The sequence below is a fragment of the Engraulis encrasicolus genome, chromosome 8 (assembly GCF_034702125.1).
Source record: "Engraulis encrasicolus isolate BLACKSEA-1 chromosome 8, IST_EnEncr_1.0, whole genome shotgun sequence".
Lineage (NCBI taxonomy): Eukaryota > Metazoa > Chordata > Actinopteri > Clupeiformes > Engraulidae > Engraulis > Engraulis encrasicolus.
The window spans coordinates 32,282,786-32,309,938 of record NC_085864.1 but is presented as its reverse complement, the minus strand read 5'-3'; the positions used below and the strand labels follow the sequence as shown (position 1 = coordinate 32,309,938).

Below are 27,153 nucleotides of genomic sequence, written 5' to 3'. Positions count from 1 at the left end.
AGGGGCCGAGGCTGGCTGGACGGGAGGCTTGGGCTCCTGAGGCAGAGAGGCAGATAAGCAGAGACCAGAGCTTGAGTGAGAAACAACGGATTAACCCATTGATGCCTAAGGCACTTGCTAAAAAGGGTGCTGAATGCCTGAGCCCTTTTTAAGAAAAGCTGCTATCAGCCTATAAAAACCTAAATATATCAGCTTCTGAAGCACATAAAAATATGCACTAAAGCTGCATTTAAACGCTAAGACCCTCGTCTTTCATTAAAATGTGTTCATTCATCGCAAACAAACAGAGATTTTTAATTAAGTTGTCTCAAATCTCATGAGCGTGAATGGTGCGTAATGCAACTCCAGGCGCCAGGGCCAATGTTGCGCAACGCAACACCAGGCATCAATGGGTTAAAACAAATGGAGAATGAGTGCTGCAGTTACATGCTGGGAGTATTCCGGGTTCCAATAGAATACTGTCAGTATACTGTTTAAAGCGAGTTCCGGAATATTCAGTTTACATGTGTGGAGGAGCGTTGTGCTACCGGAATGTTCCCGAAATACGGCCAAATTTGGAATTAATAGAGTTTACATGACTCATGCAATACCAGTATTCTGTTTAAAATTGGATTCTTCCCTGCATGTACATGCACTCAATGCACTAACACAGACATGCTGTATATGGTATATGTGTGTTTGAGTGTGTGCGTGTGTGTGTGTGCATGTGTGTGTATGTGTGTGTGTGTGTGTGTGTGTGTGTGTGTGTGTGTGTGTGTGTGTGGTTTGTTTGAGTGTGTGACAGAGAATAAGAGAGACAGATAGAGAAAGACACAGAAAGCAAGATGAGGGAGAAAAAGAAGAATTTGTAGAGAGGGTGAGCAAGGGAGTCAGAAAGAAAGAAAGAAAAATAGAGAGAAAGAGAGAGACAGAGAGAGAAAGAGGGTTGGTTGAGGGAGATAAATGGTGCCTATTCTTGTACTGAGAAGTGTTTGCACACAGTGGCGCTTGCTGTCTGTTTGGGGCACGTCAACTCAATCCGCCCCCGGCATGGCCCCTCATCCATCTCTCCCCCGTGACTCACCCACTCGCCCGCCGGTCCTCCGCGGCCCAGGGCCACCGCCACGTGATGCTGCTGGTCCAGCAGGCACTCCTGCAACGACACGACACAACCAAACACCAATTTATATTACACATTACCCACCACTACTTCAACACATAAAGATAAAATAAAACAGAATAGAATATATTAAAAGAGGTTCACTGCCACATGGATGCTGCTGGTCCAGCAGGCACTCTTGCAATGACACGACACAACCAAACACCAATTTATATTACACATTACCCACCAATCACTCCTTCAAAACAATAAAATCAAATAAAATAGAATATAAAACAACAATATAAAATAAAACAGAATAGAATATTAAAATAGGTTCACTGCCACGTGGATGCTGCTGGTCCAGCAGGCACTACTGCAACCACACAACACAACACCAATTTATATCACACATTACCCATCACCATCACTACTTCAAAACATAAAATAAAATAAAACAGAATAGAATATATTAAAAGAGGTTCACTGCCATGTGATGCTGCTGGTCCAGCAGAGACTCCTGCAATGACACATCACACATCTTCTCAGAGACACAGCCAAACACCAACTTTACTAGATTACACATTACCCACCACCATCACTACTTCAAAAGAATTAAATTAAATAAAACGGAATAGAATATATTAAATAGGGATGCACGATGTGAACAATTTCGGCCGATACCGATATCCGATATTGCGGTTTTGGCCGATAACCCATATTAACCGATACCGATGGTTTAATTTTTTTTTTTTTTTTTTTGAAGAGATAACATTTAATACAGACTGACAATGATGCAAACAAACTGAATTTTTGAATGTCCTCTTATTTCCAGAAACAGTTTTTAACTCCCTGTGATAAAATTAGACAAAAGAAATAGACAAACAATGAAAGTCACCGTCAAGTCCGATCTTTTAGAACCATAACATATAAAAAAAACATCTGCGTTAACATCAGCCCAGTTTTACCCATCGGACCGATGTCCGATGTGTTGAGAAATGTCAAATATCTTCTGATACCGATACATGTGGCCGATACATCATGCATCCCTAATATTAAAATAAGTTCACTGCCATGTGATGCTGCAACGACTATCACACATCATCAGAGGAGGGTGCAAACTGCTTTGACAAAGTCAAAACATGACACTCTCCTTACACAGTATTGTTATGCAAGAAAATCTCTAGTCCATGGCTATGGAGGTGTTCAGTACATTGGCTGAAACAAGTACCCAATGTGTCAGGAGATGTACTTTCTGAACCCAAGATAACTGCCTCTGCACTCCATTACAACACAGACTGTCCAGATTTTCTAGGTATGCAACATTTTGATTGTGCAATATGTAGCTAAATATGTCTCCTAACCTTTGCTCAACCCCTTTCTGGGAACCCAAAAAAGTACATACAAATATATAAAAATTCCTGTCTTGCCAAAGAGATTTGAGTCTTTAATCACACTCCTGTAATGCACTCCTTTCCTCCCTTCTTAAACTCTGTATCCACTCACTGCTCCCCCTCCCTCGGCTTCTCTCTCTCTCTTTCTCCCTTCTCTCTCTCTCTTTCTTCCTTCTCTCTCTCTCTCTCTCTCTCTCTCTCTCTCTTTCTTCCCTCTCTCTCTCTCTCTTTCTTCTCTATCTCTCTATCTCTCTCTCTGTGATGCACTCCACACTCCCCTGCCACTAAATCAATTACCCAAGTGCCAGAGAGCTCATTCCTTTCTCCACCGCTTAAACTCATCGCACCCCCATCTTCTGCCATTATCGTCGGCCGCCGACTCAGGGGCCTGAGAGCCGCCTGAGACCCCCCCCCCCCTTTTTTAGAAGACACCGCACCGTACCCATTACCCACAGCCCATTTCCATCCAGCCCAGATGCCCACAGCAGGCCGACACACGCACACACACAAACACGCACACACACACACACACAAACACACACAAAGAGACGCACATGCATACACGAACACACATACACGTACACACACACACAGGCAGGCAGGCATACACACATTAACACACCCTGACAAAAGCCAGCCAAAACACACATACACACACACAAACAAACACACACACACAAAGCACTTATGCATGCAGGAGAAAAAGAGGTGGCATGGAGTTGTGGAAGACAGCAGAAGTATGCATACAGTCTGTTTGTGTATGTGACAGAGAAATAGCAAGAGCAAGAGAGAGAGAGAGAGAGAGAGAGAGAGAGAGAGAGAGAGAGAGAGAGAGAGAGAGAGAGAGAGAGAGAGAGAGAGAGAGAGAGAGAGAGAGAGAGAGAGAGAGAGACAGAGAGAGAGAGAGAGAGAGAGAATGAGAACTAGAACTAGAAAGAAAGGGAGAGTAGGCTAGGCTCATTAACATCCAAAAATATTCCTAGTCCCAGTTTCTTCACAGAGACAGAGAGACAGAGAGAGAGAGAGAGAGAGAGAGAGAGAGAGAGAGAGAGAGAGAGAGAGAAAGAGAGAGGGAGAGAGAGAGAGAGAGAGAGAGAGAGAGAGAGAGAGAGTGAGTCCATGGGAGAAGCTGAGTCCTCCAGGGGACAGAGGGGACGTGCTCGCTGTGTCTCTGCACAGCAGCGCTCCTTTGAAGCAGAGAGGGAAGCAGACGGGGAGGAGAGCAGAGAGGAGAGGAGAGGAGAGAGGAGAGGAGAGAGGAGAGGAGAGGAGAGGAGACGAGACGTGCACCAGGGGACACAACGAGGTAGTCGCTTTGCGGCCTGACAATCTGCCTCAATTTCTGTTTATACGCGTCTCTCTTTCCTCCTCTTGTCTATCTCTCTATGTCTGTCTATCTCTATGTCTATTGTTCTCTCTCTCTCTCTCTCTCTCTCTCTCTCTCTCTCTCTCTCTCTCTCTCTCTCTTTCCCTTGTTGCACCTTCTGATGCTCTCTCTCTCTCCCTCTCCCTCTCTATCCTCTGGGAATAGGTAAATTGAGGGCCAAACTGACACCTCATCTGATGAGGAAGAGGGGGCAGAAGAGTAACATGGCCGATGGAGTTTCTACCTATCCGGGGCACATTTTTTCTTCTCCCCCAGGAGAGTGACGCCACAGATGGTTGCTCGAGCTTCAAGATAACCTGCCAATTTGAACCAGCCTTTGCACGTTAATGTGTAGCTCCTCAGCGCCCTGTGACAGGTTAGGTTTAGGGTCTGGGCACAATTTTGCAACAAATTTGCCATTCCCTTGCTCATTTCGCTGTTCTCGGCAAAAGCAAAGCTGCAAGAAACATTGCTTTACTGACAAGTTAGGGTTAGGGAGCAGAGCATTTTCGCGTTTGAAGCTCGACCAATCAGAGCGGAATCTGATCTGTGGTGTCACTCTCCTAGGAAAAAAAAATGGCATGCAGGGCAGTGCCTCAGGCTGACACGCTCCCCTCTCTAAATAGAGTTCAGCTTGTTACTTGTTGTCCAACTACAGTGTAAAACTGATGTATAGTGCATTGGCTTATGAGGGTGAGAATCTGAGACACCCGTGTGCTCCTACAGAATATATTTTTTAAATCGCACACCATCATGAAATGGACTATTAGGGTCTGCGCCCTCCATCACCAGACATCACCATCTTCTTATTCTGATATCAACGGCGAGAAGGACAGAATGAAACAGGCAAAGGGAGGGGTAGAGGTAGGTAGAGAGAGAGAGAGAGAGGGAGAAAGAGAGAAAGACAGAGAGACAGACCAAGCCACTAAGCACACATCAGAAACTACTTTTTTGTTCTCCTTTTAACTTGTTCCCATGTGGTTGGCTCTCAGAGCTGTATACTTTGAAAATAAAAACCCTTTGATGAAGCTAAAGGACCCATAAATAAACAAGACTGAACTAATGTGAGCTAAAGCAATGCCAAGATGATTTTAATGTGTGGATAGTCTTGTTGTTTCTACATATTTCGATCACACATCTGTCAACTTACCAAACAGGCCACCACTGACGTTTATCACTTATAGCTTTCCAAATATTTCATTACAACTATAATTATTTCATTCTTTATATTCCATTTATATAAAATAAATATTTGAACAAGTTGATCCCAAATGATTAAGCTGTTCATTCACCCAAATAATCTCAAGTAGAAGGTATAACTACACGGCAAGGTTTTAAATAGGTGATAACTCGTGCACTCTTGATACTCACAGGGAAAACCCCCCATACTCTGTTGACAGCCTAGTCACCACAGAATGACCCTTGATACAACCCCCTCTTCTTGCCATCCATTGATCTAAAATTATATAGGTCAGTGTTGGCATCCTTTTAGAGATCTCTCTCATCCTCTCTCACACATCTAGAACTTTCTCACACACTCCCCACCATCTCTCTCTCTCTCTCTCAACTGACACACACACACACACACACACACACACACACACACACACACACACACACACACACACACACACACACACACACACACACACACACACACACACACACACATTCCATATACCCATCACAATCTCTATCTCTCAATTGACACCCACACAAACGCACACACAGACACACACACACAATCTTTCCATACACTCATCACCATCACTCTCTCAATTGACACCCATACACACGCACACACAGACAGACAGACAGACAGACAGACACACACACACACAGCAACATCTCTCTATTTCTCAAATCTCTCTCTCTCTATCTCTCTCTCTCTCTCCGCTAGCAGGTGGTGTGGTGGTAGTGGCCTTCCTCTGTTATTATGCTAAACCTGCAATTATGTGGAGAGCCGCAGAGATGACCTTCCGCTGCTCTGGACGTCACATTGCATCATCCGCCACTCTTTGACTCATACACACACACACACACACACACACACACACACACACACACACACACACACACACACACACACACACACACACACACACACACACACACACACACACAAGTGTCTTCATGGACCCGGTCGCGGGAGCTGACAACAACACGGTTGGCTGGGGGAGGTGAAAGGTCAGAGGTGAGGAAGTAGAGGTTGTTTTTATTCTTATTCTCCGTCCTCTGAGGAGGGGCTTTTTGGAGTGCAAATGCTAGTCCGGAGTATGAGGACAGAGAGGGGGAGAGAGACAGAGACAGAGAGAGAGAGAGAGAGAGAGAGAGAGAGAGAGAGAGAACGAGACAGAGAGAGAGAGAGAGAACGAGACAGAGAGAGATTGAAAAAATGTCTGAGAGAGAGCAAGAGAGTAGCAGAGGGAGAGAGGGAGAGAGAGAGAGAGAGAGAGAGAGAGAGAGAGAGAGAGAGAGAGAGAGAGAGAGAGAGAGAGAAAGAAAGAAAGAAAGAAAGAAAGAAAGAAAGAAAGAAAGAAAGAAAGAAAGAAAGAGAGAGGGAGGGAGGGAGAGAGACAGAGAGAGAGAGCATAATGACTGCGTGGGTTGCAGGGCCACAGAAGGTGCTAATGGAAGCATGTTTGACTGTCCACCACACACCCAGGAGTGGATCCATTTTCTCTTAAAGCCAGTGTCGCGAGGAGGTCACGTAGGCGTGATACGGGAGGTTCGATATGACGAGGGCCAAGGGGGCTCAGGTAAGGTGGCGAGGGGTGGGGGGTGTCAGTTGGAGAACAGAAGAGGGGTCAAGCAAGGTGTGGAAAACACAAGATAATATAATAAGAGAAGATAAGATAAAGCAAGATAAAATAAGAGCATCTAGGCTGAGCAAGTGTTTCCTTGTTGATTATAGTAAGACAGAGAACACAGACATGGGGTATACTGTATATGCACACCTTGGATGTGTGGTTAGCAAAAACTTGGCGACTGCTATCTGCGCCTTTGATTTGAAACATTTCTGAAAGTTTGTTTAACAAGCTATTGAACTCTTTGAAAAACCAAACATGGATAGAGAAATCAAGCTGTAGAAGCAGTCTCGATACATTTTCCTATGCTAAAATAACTTATTTTTGGTTACAAACGTAAGCCAATTTCAAGGACTTAAAGGATAGTTCAATGATAGTTCAATATTTTTCACCAAAGGACTGACAAAGAGGATAACACATAATATGCAACTGGGGATGAGGGTGACAGAGCCATGAATACTACAATCCTTCTTCGTTCATTAGCTTTCCCCTCCCCCCGTGTGTCACCAGTCTGATGATCATAGTAAAATGCTCCTGTCTCTGAAAGAATGCCCTCCCTCCTATCCACTTGATCTGCCTCCTTCATCTGTGTGAAGAGACTGCTCTGTTAAGGTACTGCCATGTCACTAAGCCGTGGAAGTCATCGAGAGGCAATGCAAGTTTTGCATCACACCCTTTCTCTCATCTACTCACCTCTCCTCTGCCATTTTCACTCATACCCACTTGCCTCCTCCTCACCACCACCCCTCTCTTTGCTTTGCTTCACTTCATCTCTCCTTTCCTGTGTTCTGTCGAGATGAGCTGCCTTGTCGAGATGAGCTCCCGGTAGCCTAACTCGACAGTGGCCTATATATTTATGCTGCCTCGATGATTTTCATTCCGTGGAGAGACGTTTCAATAACTTGTCAATAAAATATTGTTTGTTTATTTTATTTTGGCTACAATTCTAAAACGAGCAGCGTGTCTCGTCCGTGCCTTTAGACTTTTCCGGAGAAGTTTCTAATAATAGCCAACTATTAGCTAATAACTTGCCAATAGAATAGGCCTATTGATTGTTTTGGCTATTTTATTTAGTAGGCTACTATTTTAAAATGAGCAGCGTGTCTCGTCTGCGACTTTAGACTTTTGCAGAGAAGTTTCTAATAACCAACTCAATATTAGAGCTTATAGGCCTAGGCTATAGAAAAGAACACAGCTCCTTTGAAAAAAATCTGCAAATATTTAAATCCACGCTGAACGCGTCTGTTCCTAGGACATGACACGAGTCATAATCTAGCCTAAGTGAGAGAGCTTTTGCTTCGCATTTGGTAGGTTTGCACGTTTCGGGCTGGCATGCATGCAGCATAAGAGAAGTCTGATGCAACGTTGGGTGTGGGAATTAAATTGCTTGCATTTTCTTAAACAGAGACAGCCTGTCTAATGACACAGGTGTTACTTAGGAGAAGTGAAACGCAACGAGAGAAAGCCTGCTAGGTAAGATTTTTTTTTAAATCAGTAGGGTTGATTATTAATACATTTTATTAGATTATTAGAACAAGTTTGACGCAGGGTAATTTTGCGCAAGGAAATGGAGAGGGTGTGCGCTAAAAATGACCCAGTGGGGTTGTACAATGCATCTCTCTCACCAGCGTCTGTGGCACGGATGTTTCCCTGTTCTACAATGCATCTCTCTCAGCAGTGTCTGTGGCACGGATGTTTCCCTGTTCTGCAAACCTTACAATTAGGCTACTTAGCGTTGCGTTGCTGCAGTTGATATTTCACATGTTCAAGATCAGCTGTTCGGTAGCTCAGCTCAATGGGCAATCAGCCGCAGAAGTTGCGGCGTGGAGGTGCGCATGCGTGCGCATGCTCAGTAGCTAAAAGGAGCTCATCTCGACAGGGAGCTCATATCGACAGTACACCTGCCCTCTCACCTCCCCTCACCTCCTCTTTCCTCTCCTCTCCTCTCCTACCGTACCCTCTCCTCTTGTCTCCCTTCTCCTCTCTCCTCTCCCCTCCCGTGGTGTTTGTTTCACTTTATTTCCAATTTATCTGCTGCTGAGAGTTCTGAAGAAGAGGCAAGTTAATCTTTTGGTGTTTTTATCTACTAAATGTATGTAGCCTTTCTCTAAATCTATCTGTAGCCTATCTTTATTCTGGCAGGGGCACAGTTTTCCTTCTGCACGCTCCCCTGAGTTCCTCCGATGGGAAAAAGAAAACTCTTTTCAGACAGATGCATATTAAGGTGGCTTGCTGAGGGCCCTCAAGGTGACCCTCCGGGGAGAAATAAAATGTGTGAGTGGAGAAAGGAACCGCAGTATTACTGTTCCCCATCTCTTCCTTTCAGCTTCGCAAACCAATTGTGAAACAATGAGGGGGAACAATGTGTGTGTGTGTGTGTGTGTGTGTGTGTGTGTGTGTGTGTGTGTGTGTGTGTGTGTGTGTGTGTGTGTGTGTGCAGTTGCAATTTTAAACTGAGAGTCAATTGGCTAATGCAGGTAAAATGTGTGCCTATGGGCACGTTCGTAATGAAGAATGCTGTGGCACTCTACGCAAGTGTGCATGTGGGCTGCGCATACTGCTTCTGCATGTGCCATCATGAACGTGCCCCATGTGACAGTGCAGTGCCAACCAAAAGCTAAGCTAAGGCATGGGCGACACCTACTGGTCAGAAACAAAACTGCATGTTCCCGAAAAAGAGTGCCGCAGTGTAGTAGAGGCAATGGCATTAAAAAGTTGCTCAAGCCTATGATTTTCCACAATGCTAGAATTCTCTTATGGGTAAGTGAAGTAACAAAGGTTATAGACCTTGGAGAATGTGTACAGGATTGATCAGTTCAAGATGTCATAGTGACATGATCAATTGTAAATGACACAAAACCCAAGATTAATGTGAGCATGTCACTTAATAAATCTTATCTCAAATATCCAGTCCTGTATAGGATTGTTCAGTCCAAGATGTCATAGTCTTGGTCAATTGTAAATGAAAAACTGGATAATCATAATAATAAATAAATATATAATAAAATAAAATCTATAATAAAAATAAAATAAAATCTGCTGGTTACCTCAAATGTCCAGTCCTGGTCCTCCTCTCCATCCAGATGCATCCTGGTCTCAGAGTAGACACGTCCCTCTTGGATGAGCAAGGGGGAGATGTGGAACTCGATCCGCTGCAGGTCGAAGCCTAGGCCAGTGCCGATGGCTTTGATGAAGCTCTCCTTCAAGGCCTGGGAAATAAAGTCAAGTCAAGTCGAGTCAAGTACCGGTATCATCTGCTTTCATGTCAATTTCCTCATATGCACAGGTCAAAGGAAATTGAAATTGCCTTTCTCTATACTCCAGACATTAAAGTGCAAGACAGGACATCAAGTATTGAGTAGTAGTAATTGTTATGACAGTGTAAAAGAGTAATATTGAATAAGAGTCAGAATGAAAAGGCAAGAAGAACAGAACAAAAATGAGTGTACAGTGTAGAGCTATGTTGATTTAAAGTCGATTCACACATTAATTTCTGATAATCGATTCATCCGTCCAAAGATCGATTTTTTTTTACAATTATTATTTATTGTTATTATTATTATTTCTTTAATTTCCCCCGCAGTTAACCTTTTTATCAGTCTTCCAGCCATCAGTAACTACCAAATACTTGTAAGATTTGGGTTTACAGCAATATCGTAGACTTAATGTTGCTTCTCTAGTCATGAAATTAAGGAAACAGCTCAAATAGCCTATGTCAAATAGCCTACATTAACTCCCGGATCGAATCTCAATCAGATCGAAACGGAAATCAGATCGAAATCAGATCAAATCGGATTGAATTGGAGCGTAACGAAAACAATCGATTCTGAAACATGAAAAATCGGAATCAAATCGATTCTTGAAATTTGAATCAATACCCAGCTCTAGTACAGTGCAGTTAAGTCAAGTAGATTATCTAAGATAAGGCATAATAGGTAGAGGGCAGCATCACAGGGTAAAAAAGTGTAATGATCACATCCTGTGCGCGTGTAATTAACTCAATGCCGTTACCTCAAAAAAAAGAGAAATAATAAAAAAGGAGATGTAAATCCCATAATGTGAACTCTGTATGTCATAGTGTGTTAAGATTTACACAGAGATTTGCTTACGGATTTTAAAGACAAGAATAAAGGCGTTTACAAAGATATTTTAAAGGGACACTGTGTGAGATTTTTAGTTGTTTATTTCCAGAATTCATGCTACTCATTCACTAATGTTACATTTTTTATGAATACTTACCACCAGCATCAAATTCTAAGTATTCATTATGACTGGAAAAATTGCACTTTTCATGCATGAAGAGGGGGATCTTCTCCATGGTCCGCCATTTTGAATTTCGAGAAAAAGCCATTTTTAGCTGCAAAAATGACTGTACTTGGACCATACTAGAAGATATTTGTTTATTACTTAGTAAACTTTCATGTAAAGATCAAATTTGGCAATAGGCAGCCCAGTTTCAATGACCAGCATAGTTGTAGTACCCTTTTTGACCATTTCCTGCACAGTGTCCCTTTAAAGGCATTCCTAGACTAAGCCTTGTTATACTTCACCAGTCTTTTTAATCTTTCAAAGTGCAAACTTTGCAAACTTCACAGTTTACAAAGACTTAAAAAAAAGAAAGAAAAAAAGTACAACTACTTTTGGCAACACAAAGAATGCAATAACTCTTAGAATGTCTGCCAGCCTTGTCGAGTAGGCTCAGAGAATACCAATTTTTCATACTCCGGTATGTCAGTATTTCAAAGTAGTTTAATAAAATGTGCAGACATCTTGCATCACAATTAAGGGGAGAAGTGTCATAAATGGTACAAAAGTTAGCCTGAAGGGTTCCATATTCTGTAGTGTTGTTTTGTTATTAGTCTTTTGCAAGACAATCACTTATTTTGATCAAGCCTTTGTCTACCACGCCAATAGGAGGAAGAGTGATACAGTATTACGCTTTAGTAAACATCATACAGTTCATATTGTAACAATGCCCAGGTGCACTATTTTCAAAGCATCACATATAGTTACCGTCTCGAAACCTTCTGCTTCAATACTCTAATTGTTCATCCTGCATTTGGCTCAAGATGAAGGAAGATATGATGTACACTCTGATGTTCTGCCCATTTTCCAAAAAAAGCGGCAGAAAACTTTGTTCACCTTTGTTTGGTCTTACCATATATTCAGTTCTGTGATACACTATGCAAGTGACCTACTCCTGTATTCAAAGACGTGGGCGTGGGCATTGCTATATCTAAAACAACCAGATACACACTTCTTTAGTGAGCTTTCAGACCAGTAACACCACGACACAAAGACGACTCTTATTTTAAGATGAAAGACCATGGGTGCCGGTCAAGAGGATGTCCCACACTAACATATGTGGAACCCAGAGTACCAATGAATTGAAAAGATTTATGGAGAATAGGGATGATTGGAAGCAACGATGGAAGGCTCGTCTGAGGACGACCTAGAGAGAGAGAGACCCATTCGGCCCTGTGTGATGTGGAGTCTTTGAAGGACTGACTGCGGTGGCTGGAGGTTTTTTTTCTGGAAGGAAGGAACCCCCTGTGAACTTCAAACTAGGGAGAGCAATCAGTGCAACAACGATCTTAGATTGTGCAATCCCTCCACACTCTGAGTATGACGTCTTTGGTGGCACAATCGCCATGGTTACAGAACCCAGCCTCTATACTATAGAAAGAAAGGTCAGTTTCAATCAGGCGTTTGGTTCCAATTGCATTTTTTAAGTCATGTATGGGGGGCTTTTTAAAGTCATGGACACACACACACACACACACACACACACACACACACACACACACACACACACACACACACACACACACACACACACACACACACCTTATTCTGTTTATCTACGTATTACTAACGTGCAACAAAAAGAGGACTTATACTTCAGTACACCTTATATCTTCATCAGAGTCCATTAAGTATAAAATGATCAAAACATCAGTATCGTTTTTATTACACCATAAAGCGGCACAAATTGGATTTTCAAAGTTAATTAATCTATAGGATCAAGTACGGGGGAACTCGCACACATTGTATGACGATGCAATAGTGTCCTTTTATAGCATGTTTCGAAAATAAAAAAGTGCTACCCAAGTGAACAGTGCAAACGTTTCGGTCCCATTCAGACCATCCTCAGTGCAAAGTTTACCTGTTGGAACCTACACACCCACCCAGCATCAAGAGAAAAGGCGCGGTACCTCTCTTTGAAAGCACATTTAAAGTTAATTAATCACCTTCACGAGTCAGCTAAGTAATGTTTAAATGAGTCAAGAAGAGGTTACTTTGTCTGCTGTCAGAAATTGGTACATGCAACTTTTGGCTGACGCTCCTGAACCAGCACAGTGGAAGAAAAGTGGAAAAAGGAAATCAGACTTTCCGTACTGCAGGAGACATATTCACCTTTCTATTGACTGTTGGAACTCTGAGATGGAAAACATCCAAACCGAGAAAGGAGGAAAGCAAAACTAATTATGACAGTGTAGATTTTCAGACAGGAATATCGGTGGGCACAGCGTAAACTCGTGTAAACTGCTGAGGGCGACTTTAATTACAAAATTTTTTTAAAAAAAGAAGTAAAGGGAAGATCATTTGTGATGCTTTTGTTATTTTTTTCCCTAACTTCTTTTAGACAGCCCTTTTCTCATAGATGTACCTGATGACAACAGAAGAATGTCGATCTACTTCTCTTTCATACAGTTTATCTAGTATATTCCAATGGTCCTACTCCCAGTGCAAGAATGAGGATGTGGAGATGCTTTAACTACAGCTTCACTACCCAGTATCTGTAGAACATGTGAATTTATTGTAGAAAAGCAGCACTTCTGCAATTCTTCCTTTTTTATTTTTTAACTTATTTTAGTGTGTTACAGTAGCATGAAACAAAGACATACTACTGTATCCATATTCCTATAGTCATGTTACCTAACACAGTGGTTCTTAACCTGAGGTGCGGACACCCCCTGCGGGTGCGCCAGAGATTCCAGGGGTGCACAGAACTTTCTTTGTGTAGAGGTTGTGACCAAAATTTTACTTGCAAACATTGTAATTAGGCCAAATGAAGTCCAAATTAAACACCTTTTGGTCCCCATTTAAAGTCATTCAGGTATTGATTCATGTCTCAAGCGAGAATTTATTATCATTTAATCACTCATTTATCATTTTTAGTGCATATACACATGTAGAAGTTTGTGTTGGGGGTGCGCGGTTTGTCTTCGGCACAGTTAAGGGGGTGCGCTAAGGAAAAAAGGTTAAGAACCACTGACCTAACATACAGTATGTGTGGGTTTTAATAACTGCAGTCTCAGTACCAGCCCAGAGTCTGTAGAACATGTACAGACAGTCCCATTCAGACATGCTACCGTATCCATATTCCTATAGTCCTGAAAATGTTGTATTTCTTATATGTAATTTCCTGCATTTTCACGCATTCTAACATCCCGTTTCCAGTTTGAGCTTAATAGGAACCAATACAAATCCTATTATATTTATTATTTAATTACAACCAATACCAATACAATACGAATAAGAAGTATTAACATTTTATCTCTATATATGAGGTCTATAATACAGGTATATGAGCTTTATCAAATGCCTGTTACAGTACAAATTCACTATTTATAATAGAAGTGTGATGTGCACTTTACTACATATATACAGTGTAACAGAGGGACCATTGGGTTAATGTCATGCAGGTTTCGATTTTGCCCCGAGGGCCGTAATTGCGCATTTCGGTTATTTCATTAAAAAAAAAAAAAAAAGTAAAAAAAAAAAAAAAACTTTTTTTTTTTTTTTTTTTTACATCCGGGCCGGATGGAACCCTCTGGGCGGGTATGTTTGACACCCCTGACGTAAACCCAGTTTAAGAATGCACATTTCAAAGCTCCGTTTAAAAAAATAAAAAAATAAAAAAATAAAAAATTAGGGAGCTAAAATGCACCAGTGACAATGGAGTTTTTTTTTATTTTCATCCACACATCGCATTTACACACTAACGGATGAAAAAAATATCTGGATAAAAAAAAAATCTGCATTTCAAAATATCTCCATACGTTTAACCAGCACCTTAATTCCTCCAGTCTCAGTACCTGCTACCCAGTGTCTATAGAACATGTGAAGCTGCTCTCATTCAGACATGCTACTGTATCCATACTCCTGCAGTCATGTTACCAGTGTAAAGTATCGGTATATGTGGGTTTGGTAACACTTTAGAATAACTACCAGTAAACCGCTGTATAAACACTTCATAAATAATGAAGTAATTATCAACAAAATATTTACAAATGTCTGTACATGAGTAAGAAATACTATATTGACACAGCAGACACAATACAGTTGCATTGGTCCTGGAAAATTGTCCCCCAAAGACCAGGAGGCATGACACCACTGAATGTAGAAGTACTCAGCAGGCAAACACACGCAAATCTCATCCAGTGGAAGTTGATTCCCACTCCACGGTACAGTTAAAGTTAGTTTACAAACATCTGCAAATGTTTTGTTTGTGATCAGTTATCATCGTAATGAATAAATGTTAATAAATTGTTTGTGGGTAGTTATTCTGAAGTGTTGTCGTGGGTTCTAATAATTACCTACCCAGAGTCTGTAGAACATGTGCATCTGCTCCCATTCAGACATGCTACTGTATCCATACTCCTGTAGTCATGTTACCAGTGTGAAGTATGTGTGAATCCATTTACGCATATATGGATATTTTTGAAAACGTGTTGGTTTTGGCCTCTCATTTACACATAAACAGAGTTTTAAAATGCACATTTCAAAGCTCTGTTTAAAAAATGAAAAAATAAATGAATAAATTAATTAATTTAGGGGCCTTAAATGCACCTGTCACAATGGAGTTTTTATTTTTATCCACATGTCATATTTACACGTGAAAGGCTAAAAAAAAAGATCCGCATTTAAAAATATCTCCATACGTGTCACCAGCACCTTAACCCCTTAGCGCAGCACTATGGCTGTCTGTAATGTCATGGCAATGTTGTTGTGATGTAGTTCAGCATTTTCAGCAAGTGAGTAGGGTCGCCGGCGACTCCTGCTGCAGTAAGAGGCTACTTACTACAGTCTCAGTACCTAGAACAATAGGAAAAGTTTGGTGGGCTACGGCGTCTTTGGTTGGTAGTCCGCAGGTGCTGTTTGGTCAAAAAATTGAAGCAAAAGAGACAAAGTATCCAAGGCAATCTTCCCAAAAAAGTTAAAATAGCTTTATTCAATGGCTAAATCATTGTAGAAAAGTTAAAAACGCCAACATGTTTTGGCCAAGGAGTGGCCTTCATCAGGGGAGAGTCTCGGTACCTACCCAGTGTCTGTAGAACATGTGCAGCTGGTCCCATTCGGAGCACGGAGTCCTGATGGTGCTCCACTCGTGCTCTGTAAACTGCCGGGTCATCAGCCGGAAGAACTCAGGGATCGAAGAGGAGCCTGAGGCGGACAAACAGAGAGACAGAGAGAGAAGAGGAACGGATGAGTGGACAAGGGACAGGATAATAGGTTGATGGGAAAATAAAATAAAAATAAAATCCATCCATTTGAATTTGAAGGGACACTGTGCAGGAAATGGTCAAAAAAAAGTACTGCAACTATGGTGCTCATTGAAACTGGGCTGTCTATTGCCAAATTTGATGTTTACATGAAAGTTTACTAAGTGATAAACTAATATTTTCTAGTATTGCCCAAGCACAGTCATTTTTGCAGCTAAATTGGAAATTCAAAACGGCGGACCATGGAGAAGAACCCCCTTTTCATGTATGAAAAGTGCATTTTTTCCAGTCATAATGAATACTTAGAATTTGATGCTGGTGGTAAGTATTCATGAAGAAGGTAACATTAGTGAATGGGCAGCATGAATTCTGGAAATAAACAACTAAACATCTCACACAGTGTCCCTTTACACAATATACTTTCAATACAATAACCAGAGGGTAAAGGTGGGGTTGCAGGTAAGTTTTACATGACCCCCGAGTTTTACATGCCGAATTACCGCTGCTCCACACAACAGTTGACGACCGGGGCTGACAAGGAAGTTGAATCACGGCTGGGTGATGGTTACTTCTGGGAGGGGCATTGACGCACTAGAGGTAGCTGGGGCCCATTTAGACAGTTGCATTCAAGCTCCCCACCGCCAGTAGGATGTAAAACTCACTTGACTTTTCCATGACTTTCCCAGATCCAAAATCTGAATGTGTATGTGACTTCTTTTATACAGGCATGTTTAACCTAAAGACTGGGAACATTTAATTCAGCGAAACTGGACTGACTTACAGATTAATTATGATGCAAACCATCTGCTGAAACAACGTCTTTGCTTCCCAACCATTGCCAACAACATACAAAAGCCAGATGGCTACCAGGTGTTTAGGTGAATCTTAATTCTGATGTACTTACAGCATATCCAAAAAATGAATATAATTCTGTTCAAAAAATAACTCAACCTTTGGAAAGAAGTAACTTTTTCATTCATATACACAAGTGTGTGTGCTACAGTATTGACAAGCTGTTTCCCGAGAGATAAACACATGCAAATAAATGTATCAGCTCTGCTTTTTATTCAGACAGTCAGCCCTGTTTTCTGAGTACTGCATCCTCAAGTCAGTGCAAATGCAATGCTAACTTAAGAAGCAGAGCAAGGCATTACCCTCACCACAGTCTGCGTTTCAATTCCCACCGAGCACATCAATGATGATGAAATGCACAGCCTACCAGACTGCAAGTGGTCTGGAACAAAATCCTACGAAAAAAAACTGAATGTAAATGTGAGTGTTATTCAAGACAACAGAGACACCTGGTGGTGAAAGACTGAACTGCATTTATTCTCCTGGTTTTAATGGTATTCTGTTGAGGACACCAGTGAAACATAAAGAAGAGAGCTCTTTTGTATTATGTATTAAAGGTCAAATAGCAATTACAATTTCTAAAAAGAGGTGAAGGACTGAATTGTTGGACAGATAAATAAGTCAGATGTAAAGACTTTTCTTTCTAGAGAGATACTGCCAATGCTACATCTTACAGATGGGTTTTTTCCCCCAATCCTTTGAAATGGATAGGAGTTATTTCTGGGGGATTTCTGTGATTGTGAGGAGGGATTTGAAAGAGACTCTCTGACATTATGACAGGGCTGGACTAAAAGATTAAGGTTCTGACAGCTGGAGGTTGAAGTCAATGGGATTTAGTGTGAAGTGAGGCTCTGAAATATAGCAATGCGTCACAGAGCACATCGCTATCGAAAAAGGCTGCCAGCCTGTTCTTGACAACTGAAACGGATTTTAATCAGGACTCCAAACTCACCATTTCTTTCTCTATATCTGAGGCGCTTAAAGACAATGGGATCTTTTATCTGGTGAAGGGGCATTTCCAAAGAAAATTAAGCCACCTATTTTGTGGCAAATTAGCTTATTATCGCCCCAACATGTTTAGATAAGAGGATGTATGCCCCCCTTTTTGCAATGTGTGCAAATACAGACCCACCACCAACTTATCTTTTCTGGGCACATCAGTACTGCTTAACTATGCTAAGAAAGGGAAAATAGCTTTAGTGTCATTTATGCATTACAACACGGCAGTCATCGGTAAGCGGTTAGGGCGTCAGACTTGTAGCTCAAAGGTTGCCGTTCGATTCTGGGCCCGCCAGGTTGGTGGGGGGGGGAGTAATCAACCAGTGCTCTCCCTCCCATCCTCCTCCATGACTGAGGTACCCTGAGAATTGTACCATCCCAGCACACTGCTCCCTTGGGGTGCCATTTCAGGCTGCACCTTGTACAGACGAGGCATAAATGCAATTCCATCATGTGCAGTGAAAAAAACTGTGTGCTGTGGAGTGCTGTGTCACAATGAAAACGAGTTTCCCCAGTGTTCTTTCTCATTTTTTCTATTTCACAACATACACAGAGCAAAAGCATACCCCAGGTGAAAAACACATATACTTTTTTTGACCGTACTTAGTACAAAGTGTACTATTTTCGGCGATTTAAAGTGCACTTCATTGCACTATTAGTGCGCTGAAGCACTACTAAAGCAGTACTTCAGCACACTTGCAGAACACTGAGGATGCTAAATTGGCACCGCTTTTGGACAACTTTAAGTGCACTACAAGCATACTTTTGAAAGTATGCTCCAAACACGCTTTTCATGCATTCGCATGGCATTAATAGTGTGCTTGAGTACACTTCTATAACATTTTATTGTTACTAGAAGTACAATAAAAGTATATTAACTTCATGCTTCTTTGGACTACATTGGAACATTTTAAGTCTGTAAAAAGTATATCATATTAAGTATTGTAAATATATAACAGGTATGCTTGAAGTATATTCACAGTACACTCCCAAGTACAACGAATAATATAAAGCTAATACTACAATCCATGCTGGTCCTCAGAGCTTGTACATTACACACAGCCACATGTCACAGTATTGATACAGTATGCATGCCTAGCACGACTGACATTTACAATCATTGCATTGTTACAGAGATTTCAGATACACATTTCACTTTATTTCATACTTGTTCCACATTCCTGCAGTTGATCATTTGAATTGATCACTAATGGTGACCCTTGATTCTTTGCTTGAACAACTAGTTCCAACTTACCTCTCACCATGATATCATGGGAAGTGTGAGGCTATATATACCAGAACATATACGTGACCATCATAATGACGGTGGGAACATGGGCATTTTTTGTGAACCACTTTAAAATTCCTACAATAAACGCAGAATATAACAATGAGTAATATTTTCATGCAAACCAAAGATATTTCTTAGAGGTCAATGGCTTTCTGTTTGAGAAATTGAGCTCCAAGAAGTGCATTACATGATGGTGCATGCATGATGATGCATGATGGGTAAATGCACTTTGTGTAAGCACACTTTGAATATATTTGGATGAAGCACAATCATGGTGCACTTAGAAAAAGTATACTTCCAATATGTTAAAGTGATTTACTTTAAAGTGCACTATAGAAAATCACACTTCGAAGTCACTTGGGTGAAGTATAATCAAAGTGCACTTAAAAAAAGTGCAATTGAAATATGTTATTAAAAAATACACTTTTAGTAAGTTCATTATTAGAACACTATTAGTATATTCCTCTAAATACACTTTAGCCAAACATCTTCTAAGTGCACTTTATGTATGGTTCGCAAAGTGTACTTTCTTTGAGAGCAACTTAATTACATCTAATTTTAAGTACACTTTAAATAAGCATATTGTAAACATACTTTTTCTTAGCACAAAAAGTGTGAGTGCGCTTTTAACATGCTAAGTACACTTCAGTCGTGCTTTTATTGTACTAAATTGAACCACTTTTTCACCTGGGACAGTACATGATTGGGGAAAGGTTAAATGTGTACTGGTTGTATTGTTTTAATATAAAACAGCAATACACAAAAATAACCCAGATGTCCTAATGTAGTCTGCCTCTAGGTTTCCGCAAACAATACGTACAATATTCCTATTTCTATTGATATCATGTCATATCCTAGTGGGACTACAGGCCCTACACTATGGTTGTGAAAGAGGGTACACATAAAAAACAGTGTGGGGCGACCATGTAAGGGGGGGACATGGCTGGAATCTACCGGTATATGGGGCCCTTGTCATGGTAAAGTTTAGGAACATTTGAATTAGACCACATATGTCCTCAACCTGCATGTAACTCATCATACAATGCATAGGAAATTAGGGATGCAACCATGTTGCTCAGGGTATTTTCAGCAGCACTTGATGGATTTGAACCAGCAACTCTTTGGTCACAGAACTACAACCTGTGGGATTTAATTGGATTCACACCTGCCACACTCTGGTTATTACATGTATGATACATAACACCTTAAACATCATAAAAACTAGTTGCAACATACAACATAATCACCAATGTGACAGCTTTAGTTCTTGACACAGGGGATAGCAGGGAAAACCACTGTCCTGTAGGAGCTATGTAGAAAACACTGTGGCAGCATTAGTTCTAGTCCCCAGTCAGTGGTTACCTGGTCTGGCAGTCTTCATGACATCCGTCCCAACCTGCTGGCCAGGAGCTGCGGCCAGGACTGCATAGTCCCCCTGGTGAGACACGTTGAAGCTCCATCTCTGGTGACCTGCATCAGCCGCTGCTGCTGTGGGGTTGGCCACAATCGGCTTCCCTCTTGCGGTCCTCTCCAGCCGGATCTGGTCCCAGACTATCCCCATCTTCTCTGACACCAGTTTGCGGATCAGAAGTCTGCCAGCCTAATAACAAGAGTTGTATAACAGAAACAGGCAGGTGCATTAATTAATACAAAGGAATGAAGTCGTAAGCATATGGGTAGCATAGCATGTATGGCTGAGAATTTGTCCTCAATTTTGCTAGTTTTGTAAATACGAAGCTTAAACAGACATGTTTCAGGATCAGGTGGATATTGAAGACATAACAGTCTGACTTTGATTATGTGGTGCTGTGCACTGCTCTGAGAAAATTACAGTGAAAGTGGTCTGTGCACAATCTCATACCATGGCTGACTTGGCATCTTTGGCGAACACAAACTGTCCAATCCTCTCCTTCTCCTCACGCTGCACGCACCGGGCAGCAAGCAACCATTCGGCACGAGTTGGGGACCACGAGCCGCAACGAAAGGCCCATCGTACACCCTCCATACTGCTAATAATTCAGGGATAGTATGTGATTACTCTGGTAATAAGACATAATAACATCCTGTCACACCACAGTAACTACTACTTGGACTGCCTTAGCAACTGCCATGGCAACAACATCACACAGAACGGAAATGTTACAACAGTTATAATAACTAAGAGCATGACAGCGACCAGAAATGCACCAGAACAGAATATACCTCGATTGAAAATGTACAAACTCATGCCACAACAGTAATAACTGTTTTTATGAGTCGTGTTGTGGACGGAGCATGAGTCTGCCGCATGTGTTAGCCCTACTACACATCCGGAAGAAATCGTCAAGGCGGGTTACGCTGAAGTGGGAGTGACACAAAACGGACCAATCACAGCAATGTTTATGGTTCATGCCCCAGGGTCTGGTTCCGATTTGTTTTACCATTGATTTGATAAGAATGAGCTTTTGACGTATCGCTTTCCTGCCTCCTCGGTAAGTTTTGAGCAAATGCCTCCATTAACATGCATTTATTTGTATGCAATTTGGTGTTGAAAGATCATACGGTTCACGAAAAAAATGGCGCATCCTTTAACTCGCCAGATGTTGGTCACGTCAGACTCGTAGTACGCTTGGCGACGTACGTTTTACTATCGCTAGCTGATTAGCTCATTTCTCGATTATCACAATCAAAGCAAATGCCGCGAAATAAGATACTATCGATATTAGAATTGGGCTGTAATAATACGTTATATTAGTCTTGCTCAATTTTTACCGATGGGAAGTTGTGGGTGAGCGCTTGCCTTCTGCCCCCAGTAGTACGCACTGAGGCTTGCACCAGCCATACCAATAAATGGGAGTTTGCTGGAGGAGGTCGTCATTTTAATCGATTAAACTTCAAGTGGCTAACGTCAGTAGAATAGAAAGGTTTCTGTTGGAACAAATTAATGTAGACAAACTGGAAATACGCGGAAAAATGACTTCTAATACTTTGCTGGAGTCAAGATATATAATTGTGCCATCCATTTAATGGTACATGGCCTTAGTTTCCCCCTTGGCCTCTGTCTGTAGTTACAGAAACTGCGGAGCTCGTGTACTTTTTCAGACAAGTCCTAACCTGCAGTTATAGTTTAACATTGTAATTAACACTTGGCTCAAGACAGATCTAGACTATAGGCCTACATAACTGAATTGGTAGACTCTTTCAGTTTGTCTGAAAGGGGGAAAAACATAATCTTTCTCCAGATTGCAGTTGGGTTATTCTGATTTTGAATTTGTATTTTGCATTTGTAGCCTATATTTCTGTCACTGTCTCTGAGTTGGCTCTCAGTGGTCTAGAAAGGAGCTTGTGCAGGTGCATAGGCCCTTCGGCCTATTCAGCATAACATTTATGGGGCCGGCAAGACCGCCTTGTCTATATAATGTAATGTAATATAATATAATATCTATTCATCTGTCTGATGGCTACGGAGCCCTTAAAATGACATGTCCAACTAAAAAACTTTCTTGCGTCACTGAAAAGTTTCACGCTGAAGAAAGGAGCTCGGCCCGAAACATGTTAAGAGCGAATAAATAAGAAACAACCTGAGGAGTGCTGTCTTTATCTTCTTCAATTCCCCTTTACCAAATGTCATTCCACAACAAGTGGAAATGTGATTTTCTGTGCTGACCTGCCACGCCACAAGAACATCACTCACAGCTTTTTCTTCTACCTGTCCTCACTCTCCTGTTTTGTTTTGTTTTTGTTCGTTGATACTTTTTTGTCTCCATCACTCACCACACCTCCGTCTTTTCGTTCTTTCCATCATTCTCTATCGCTCTCTTATCGCCCATGCACACCACCACCCCCAGTGTCTCACCTGTCACTCCCTTTTTACCTGTCCATTATGGCCCAGCAAGTCTTCTCCTCCCTCCTCCCTCTGTCTCCGGCCGGCCTGACCCCCAGCACCACCCCCACGACGAGCCCCAACCCCACCGCCGCCGCCACCAACTTCTCCGCCGCCGCCATGGACTTCCTGAAGAAGGACCTGAAGCGCAAGCGGAAGAGCAACTACAGCGTGAAGGAGACCCAGACGCTGATCCGCGAGATCCACAAGCGGCGCGACGTGCTCTTCTCGCGCCAGCAGAACACGGCCATCAACGAGCTGAAGCGCCGCGCCTGGGACGAGGTGGCCGACTGCGTCAACGCCCTGGGGGAGGGCGAGCTGCGCACGGCGGCCGAGGTCAAGCGCCGCTACCTGGACTGGAGGGCCCTGATGAAGAGGAAGCAGCTGCGCGCCGAGCTGGCCTCCTCGGGGATGAAGAACGAGTACAAGGCCCCCTGCCTGTCGCCCGATCACGACGCGGCCTCGCTGGGCGCCGGGGAGCCGTCGCTGGACATGAGCGCGTTCGGCAGGGACGGAGGGTGCGATTGGCAGGATCTGCCTGACCTCGGGGAGCCCAGCAGCCACACGTCCTCCGGGATCAAGATGGAGGACGATGACCCCAACGAATACAGGGTAAGAGATGAATACATTTGCTTAACTTCACAGTGTACATTTATCCAGATGCTTTTATTCAACTGGAATTGTGATTATGTAGACACAGGGTCGCTAGAGCATGGTATTCATCTATCCTTGATTATATCAACTTAGGGACAGTACTACACTACTATGACATAACACAGGGCCTTTAGTAATGCACTACGACTAAGTCATTGGCATTCTGGTAATAACAAATTTATTTTCTGAGAGAAAGATGCGGCACACTCCAAATACCAAATTTATAACACCGTGTTTTAATGGGTTAATATGACCAGTCCTGTATGAAAACAAATTAGACAATTCTGTAATTGTGTAAAAAATTAATTGTGTGGAGGATGTGTGTTTGTTTTTTTTGTGCGTCTCTGTGATGTTCTGCAGTTGGATGGTGACCCCGGCGAGGCGGTGGAGGCGGAGGTGGACGGCGAGGACGATGACGACGACTGCTTCCCCTCCCTCCTGCCCAACATCGATCGCGAGGGCCGCGGGGTGCCCGAGGTCTTCGCCCACATCGACGAGTTTGGCATGCTCAGCTCCTCCAAGGCCTCCTCCCTCAGCGCCGGAGGTCGCGCCGACCTCAGCGGCCTGGGTGGCCTGGGAGGAGGCATCGGGGTCGGGGTCGGAGTCGGCGGCATGAGCGGTGTCGGGATGGGTCTCAACGGGCTTGCGCACGGGCTGGCCCACGGCATGGGCCTGGGCGGGGGCGCAGGCGAGGCGAGCACGGGCCTCCTCATCGCACTGGAGAAGCAGCGTCTGGACCTGGAGAAGCACAGGTTGCAGGTGGAGTCGGAACGGCTGCAGGTGGAGAAGGAGCGCCTCCTGCTGGAGAAGGAGAGGCTGCGGCAGGCCGAGTCCGAACGCGAACGGCTTCAGCTGGAACGCGAGAGGCTACAGGTGGAGCGCGAACGACTCCGCCTGCTCATGTGCCAGTCGAGCGCCGCCAACGCCACGGCCCAAAACGGCCTGCCCTCCTCCACGTCTGCAGCCACCCCCAGCACCTCCTCCTCCACCTCCTCCTCCACTGCTCCCACCTCCTCCACCTTGGAGAGTGCCATCGGAGGTGGTGGTGGTGGTGGTGACAAGGACAGGAAGCCTGGACTGTGGCCCGGGTACCCGGTGTGCGTGGACCTGGAGGCGGAGAAGCTGAAGCTGGAGAAGGAGCGCCTCCTGCTGGAGAAGGAGAGGCTGCAGTTCTTCAAGTTCGAGTCGGGCCGGCTGCAGATCGAAAAGGAGCGGCTGCAGGTGGAGAAGGAGCGGCTGCAGTTGCACAAGGACGGCCAGCAGATGGCGCTGCACCAATGACACGAAACTAACAACTAACAAAACCCCAATGACTGGATGGTCTATGGACACGACCGATTTCGAAGCAGTTTCTTCAACTGACGATTTTGCAACCGAAACCACCCGTTTCCTGGTTGGAATTGCAATAGGAAGCTGTTTTTTTTTGGTTGGCAAGTCCATGTGTTTGTTTGGTTGCAAAGTTGACAGTTGAAAAATGAACATTGCTAGAAGTTAGTGGGTGTCACTCCTGACTGTCATGGCAGTCGATTGTCTGTCGACTTCCATGTGTCTGGCTCTTCTGTGTTGCAGGCAGCACAAATATTTGGTATACCAGAAGGGGTTTGAGGCCAGGTGGTGCAACTCTCCTTCCCCCTTTTGCTGTGCTCACCCACACACAGACAGAACTGTTGCTATTCCTTCTTTATTCAGAAGACAGAGAGAGATATGGTTGGTTTTATTAAAGGAGAAGAGAGAAGGGGGGTGTTTTAAAGGGCTGGGGGGTAGAAAAGGGGCTGGAGAAAAGGAGAGGGAGAGACTGAGCGAGATTGTACGAGCGTGACTGAGGTGTGTTGTAAGTTATATGTAGTGAGTAGGGCTGCATGATTACGGAAAAATTATGATCACAATTTTTTAAGTTATATACAGGATAAACAAAATAAAACGGAATTGTAATAATTATGTAAAAGGCAATAGCATGAAACTCACAAACACCAGCTTGTCAGTATGTTCTGGCTTCAAGGACGCTCGAAGGCAGGTCCCTATTGCCACGATTAAATGCCGATTGAAATCACGATTTCGATATCACGATGAAATCACGATTTTTAAAATTATTTTCAATTAATTGTGCAGCCCCAGTAGTGAGGTAAAAAAAGAAAGGAAGACATGAGTGTGAGTGAATTGTGAATGGACATCGGGGAGGGGAGGGCAGGGGAGGAAGGGGGAAAGTGTTGGTAGGCAGGCATCAGGGGAAGAGAGGAGGGGGGGTAGAGGGACTGTGTTGGTAGGTACCCAAGCCTGTTGGATACGGTTTGCAGGAGGCCTGCTTGTCCTGCTGTTAAAGGCTAATGGAAAGGCATGCTCCAGTGTGTACTCTTCCTCCTCCTGCTCCTCCTCCTCTTCTTCCTCCCCTGTCCGCCTCACAGAGCGCAGCCCCTTCTCTGATCCTGCTAGTGTATGCAGACTACGCACTCCACTCGAATGCGACTCACTCGCGCCTCTCTTCTGTGTACCAGAGTGGCTTCTTTAGGCGGTTGCTTTGTGAATGGGGCCATTTGGCGTAGGCTTGTTGGATTTGTTGGCGATGAAACAGATGGCCAAATGTGACTCAAATGCCCGTGACTGTTCCTGTGTGTGTGTGTGTGTGTGTGTGTGTGTGTGTGTGTGTGTGTGTGTGTGTGTGTGTGTGTGTGTGTGTGTGTGTGTGTGTGTGTGTGTGTGTTTTTGTGTGAGAGTAGCTGATAGTAGCTTCTATAGCCCCATGCTGTGTATGTGTATACATGTGATGTGTATCTATTTCTAGGTGTGTGTGTGTGTGTGTGTGCGTGTGTGTGTGTGTGTGTCTGTGTGTGTGTGAGAGACTGTGTGTGCACGCAGAGCAGGATCTGTGAGTAAACCACACTGTGGGTGTAGTATGTACTGTATGTGTGGATGCATGCATGTATCTACTGTATGTGTGTGAGTGTTTATGATTGTGTGACTGGGCTACACAAATGTGTGTGTGCGCATGTGTGCGTGCCTGCGTGTGTGTGTGTGTGTGTGTGTGTGCGTGTCCCAGATGGGGCTCCACACCTTTTCCAGACACTAGATGGTGCTTTGCTCTGCTGATCCATTCTACACACACATAGAAAAAAAAACTTCCCAACTCAGCAGCTCCCTCCCAGACGTCAGAGATCAATACATCATGTACTGCTGTGTTTCGGTGCGTGTTTTCCGGTGATTTCCATTTCTGTCGATATGTTTACCCCCCTCCGTTTCATTTCCTCCCCCCAACAACTCTTCTATGGTTCCTGCATAGGAGATTGAAGGTACCTTTTGTAGTTTTGTGTATATTTGTGGACAAATTGTGTGCCTGTACAGAAGGA

The 27,153-nt window shown here is 43.3% G+C and overlaps 2 protein-coding genes across 5 annotated transcripts in view; one reads left to right on the top strand and one right to left on the bottom strand.

Annotated features, from left to right (window-relative positions):
• Positions 1–21,615, bottom strand: part of aasdhppt (aminoadipate-semialdehyde dehydrogenase-phosphopantetheinyl transferase) — a 22,495-nt gene extending 880 nt beyond the window's left edge. Inside the window, exons 1-7 of one of the 3 annotated variants that reach the window (XM_063205486.1) lie at positions 21,499–21,615; positions 21,158–21,305; positions 20,659–20,896; positions 15,974–16,095; positions 9,693–9,854; positions 1,064–1,132; positions 1–36 (exon numbers count right to left, since the gene is read on the bottom strand). The exon at positions 1–36 is cut by the window's left edge and continues 880 nt beyond it. In XM_063205486.1, the coding sequence (XP_063061556.1) occupies positions 1–36; positions 1,064–1,132; positions 9,693–9,854; positions 15,974–16,095; positions 20,659–20,896; positions 21,158–21,301 (771 nt within the window). In that variant the 5' untranslated portion in view covers positions 21,302–21,305; positions 21,499–21,615. The remainder of the gene's footprint in view (positions 37–1,063; positions 1,133–9,692; positions 9,855–15,973; positions 16,096–20,658; positions 20,897–21,157; positions 21,306–21,498) is intronic. The other 2 variants (XM_063205487.1, XM_063205488.1) reach the window with 2 other exon arrangements.
• A 45-nt stretch (positions 21,616–21,660) lies between these two features.
• msantd4 (Myb/SANT-like DNA-binding domain containing 4 with coiled-coils) lies at positions 21,661–25,538 on the top strand. 2 transcript variants are annotated; one of them, XM_063205484.1, is made up of 3 exons: positions 21,661–21,767; positions 23,168–23,770; positions 24,173–25,538. In XM_063205484.1, the coding sequence occupies exons 2-3, from the start codon at positions 23,279–23,281 to the stop codon at positions 25,091–25,093; spliced, it is 1,413 nt and encodes a 470-aa protein (XP_063061554.1). In that variant the 5' UTR covers positions 21,661–21,767; positions 23,168–23,278; the 3' UTR covers positions 25,094–25,538. The 2 variants fall into 2 exon arrangements, with proteins under 2 accessions (XP_063061554.1, XP_063061553.1); XM_063205483.1 differs by having other exon boundaries at positions 21,735–21,767; positions 23,124–23,770.
• Positions 25,539–27,153: the final 1,615 nt, after the last annotated feature.

Coding starts and splice junctions, on each gene's coding strand:
- msantd4 (XM_063205483.1), top strand. CDS start 23,159: ATGGCCCAGCAAGTCTTCTCCTCCCTCCTCCCTCTGTCTCCGGCCGGC. Junction 23,771..24,172: donor ATGACCCCAACGAATACAGG/GTAAGAGATGAA, acceptor GATGTTCTGCAG/TTGGATGGTGACCCCGGCGA.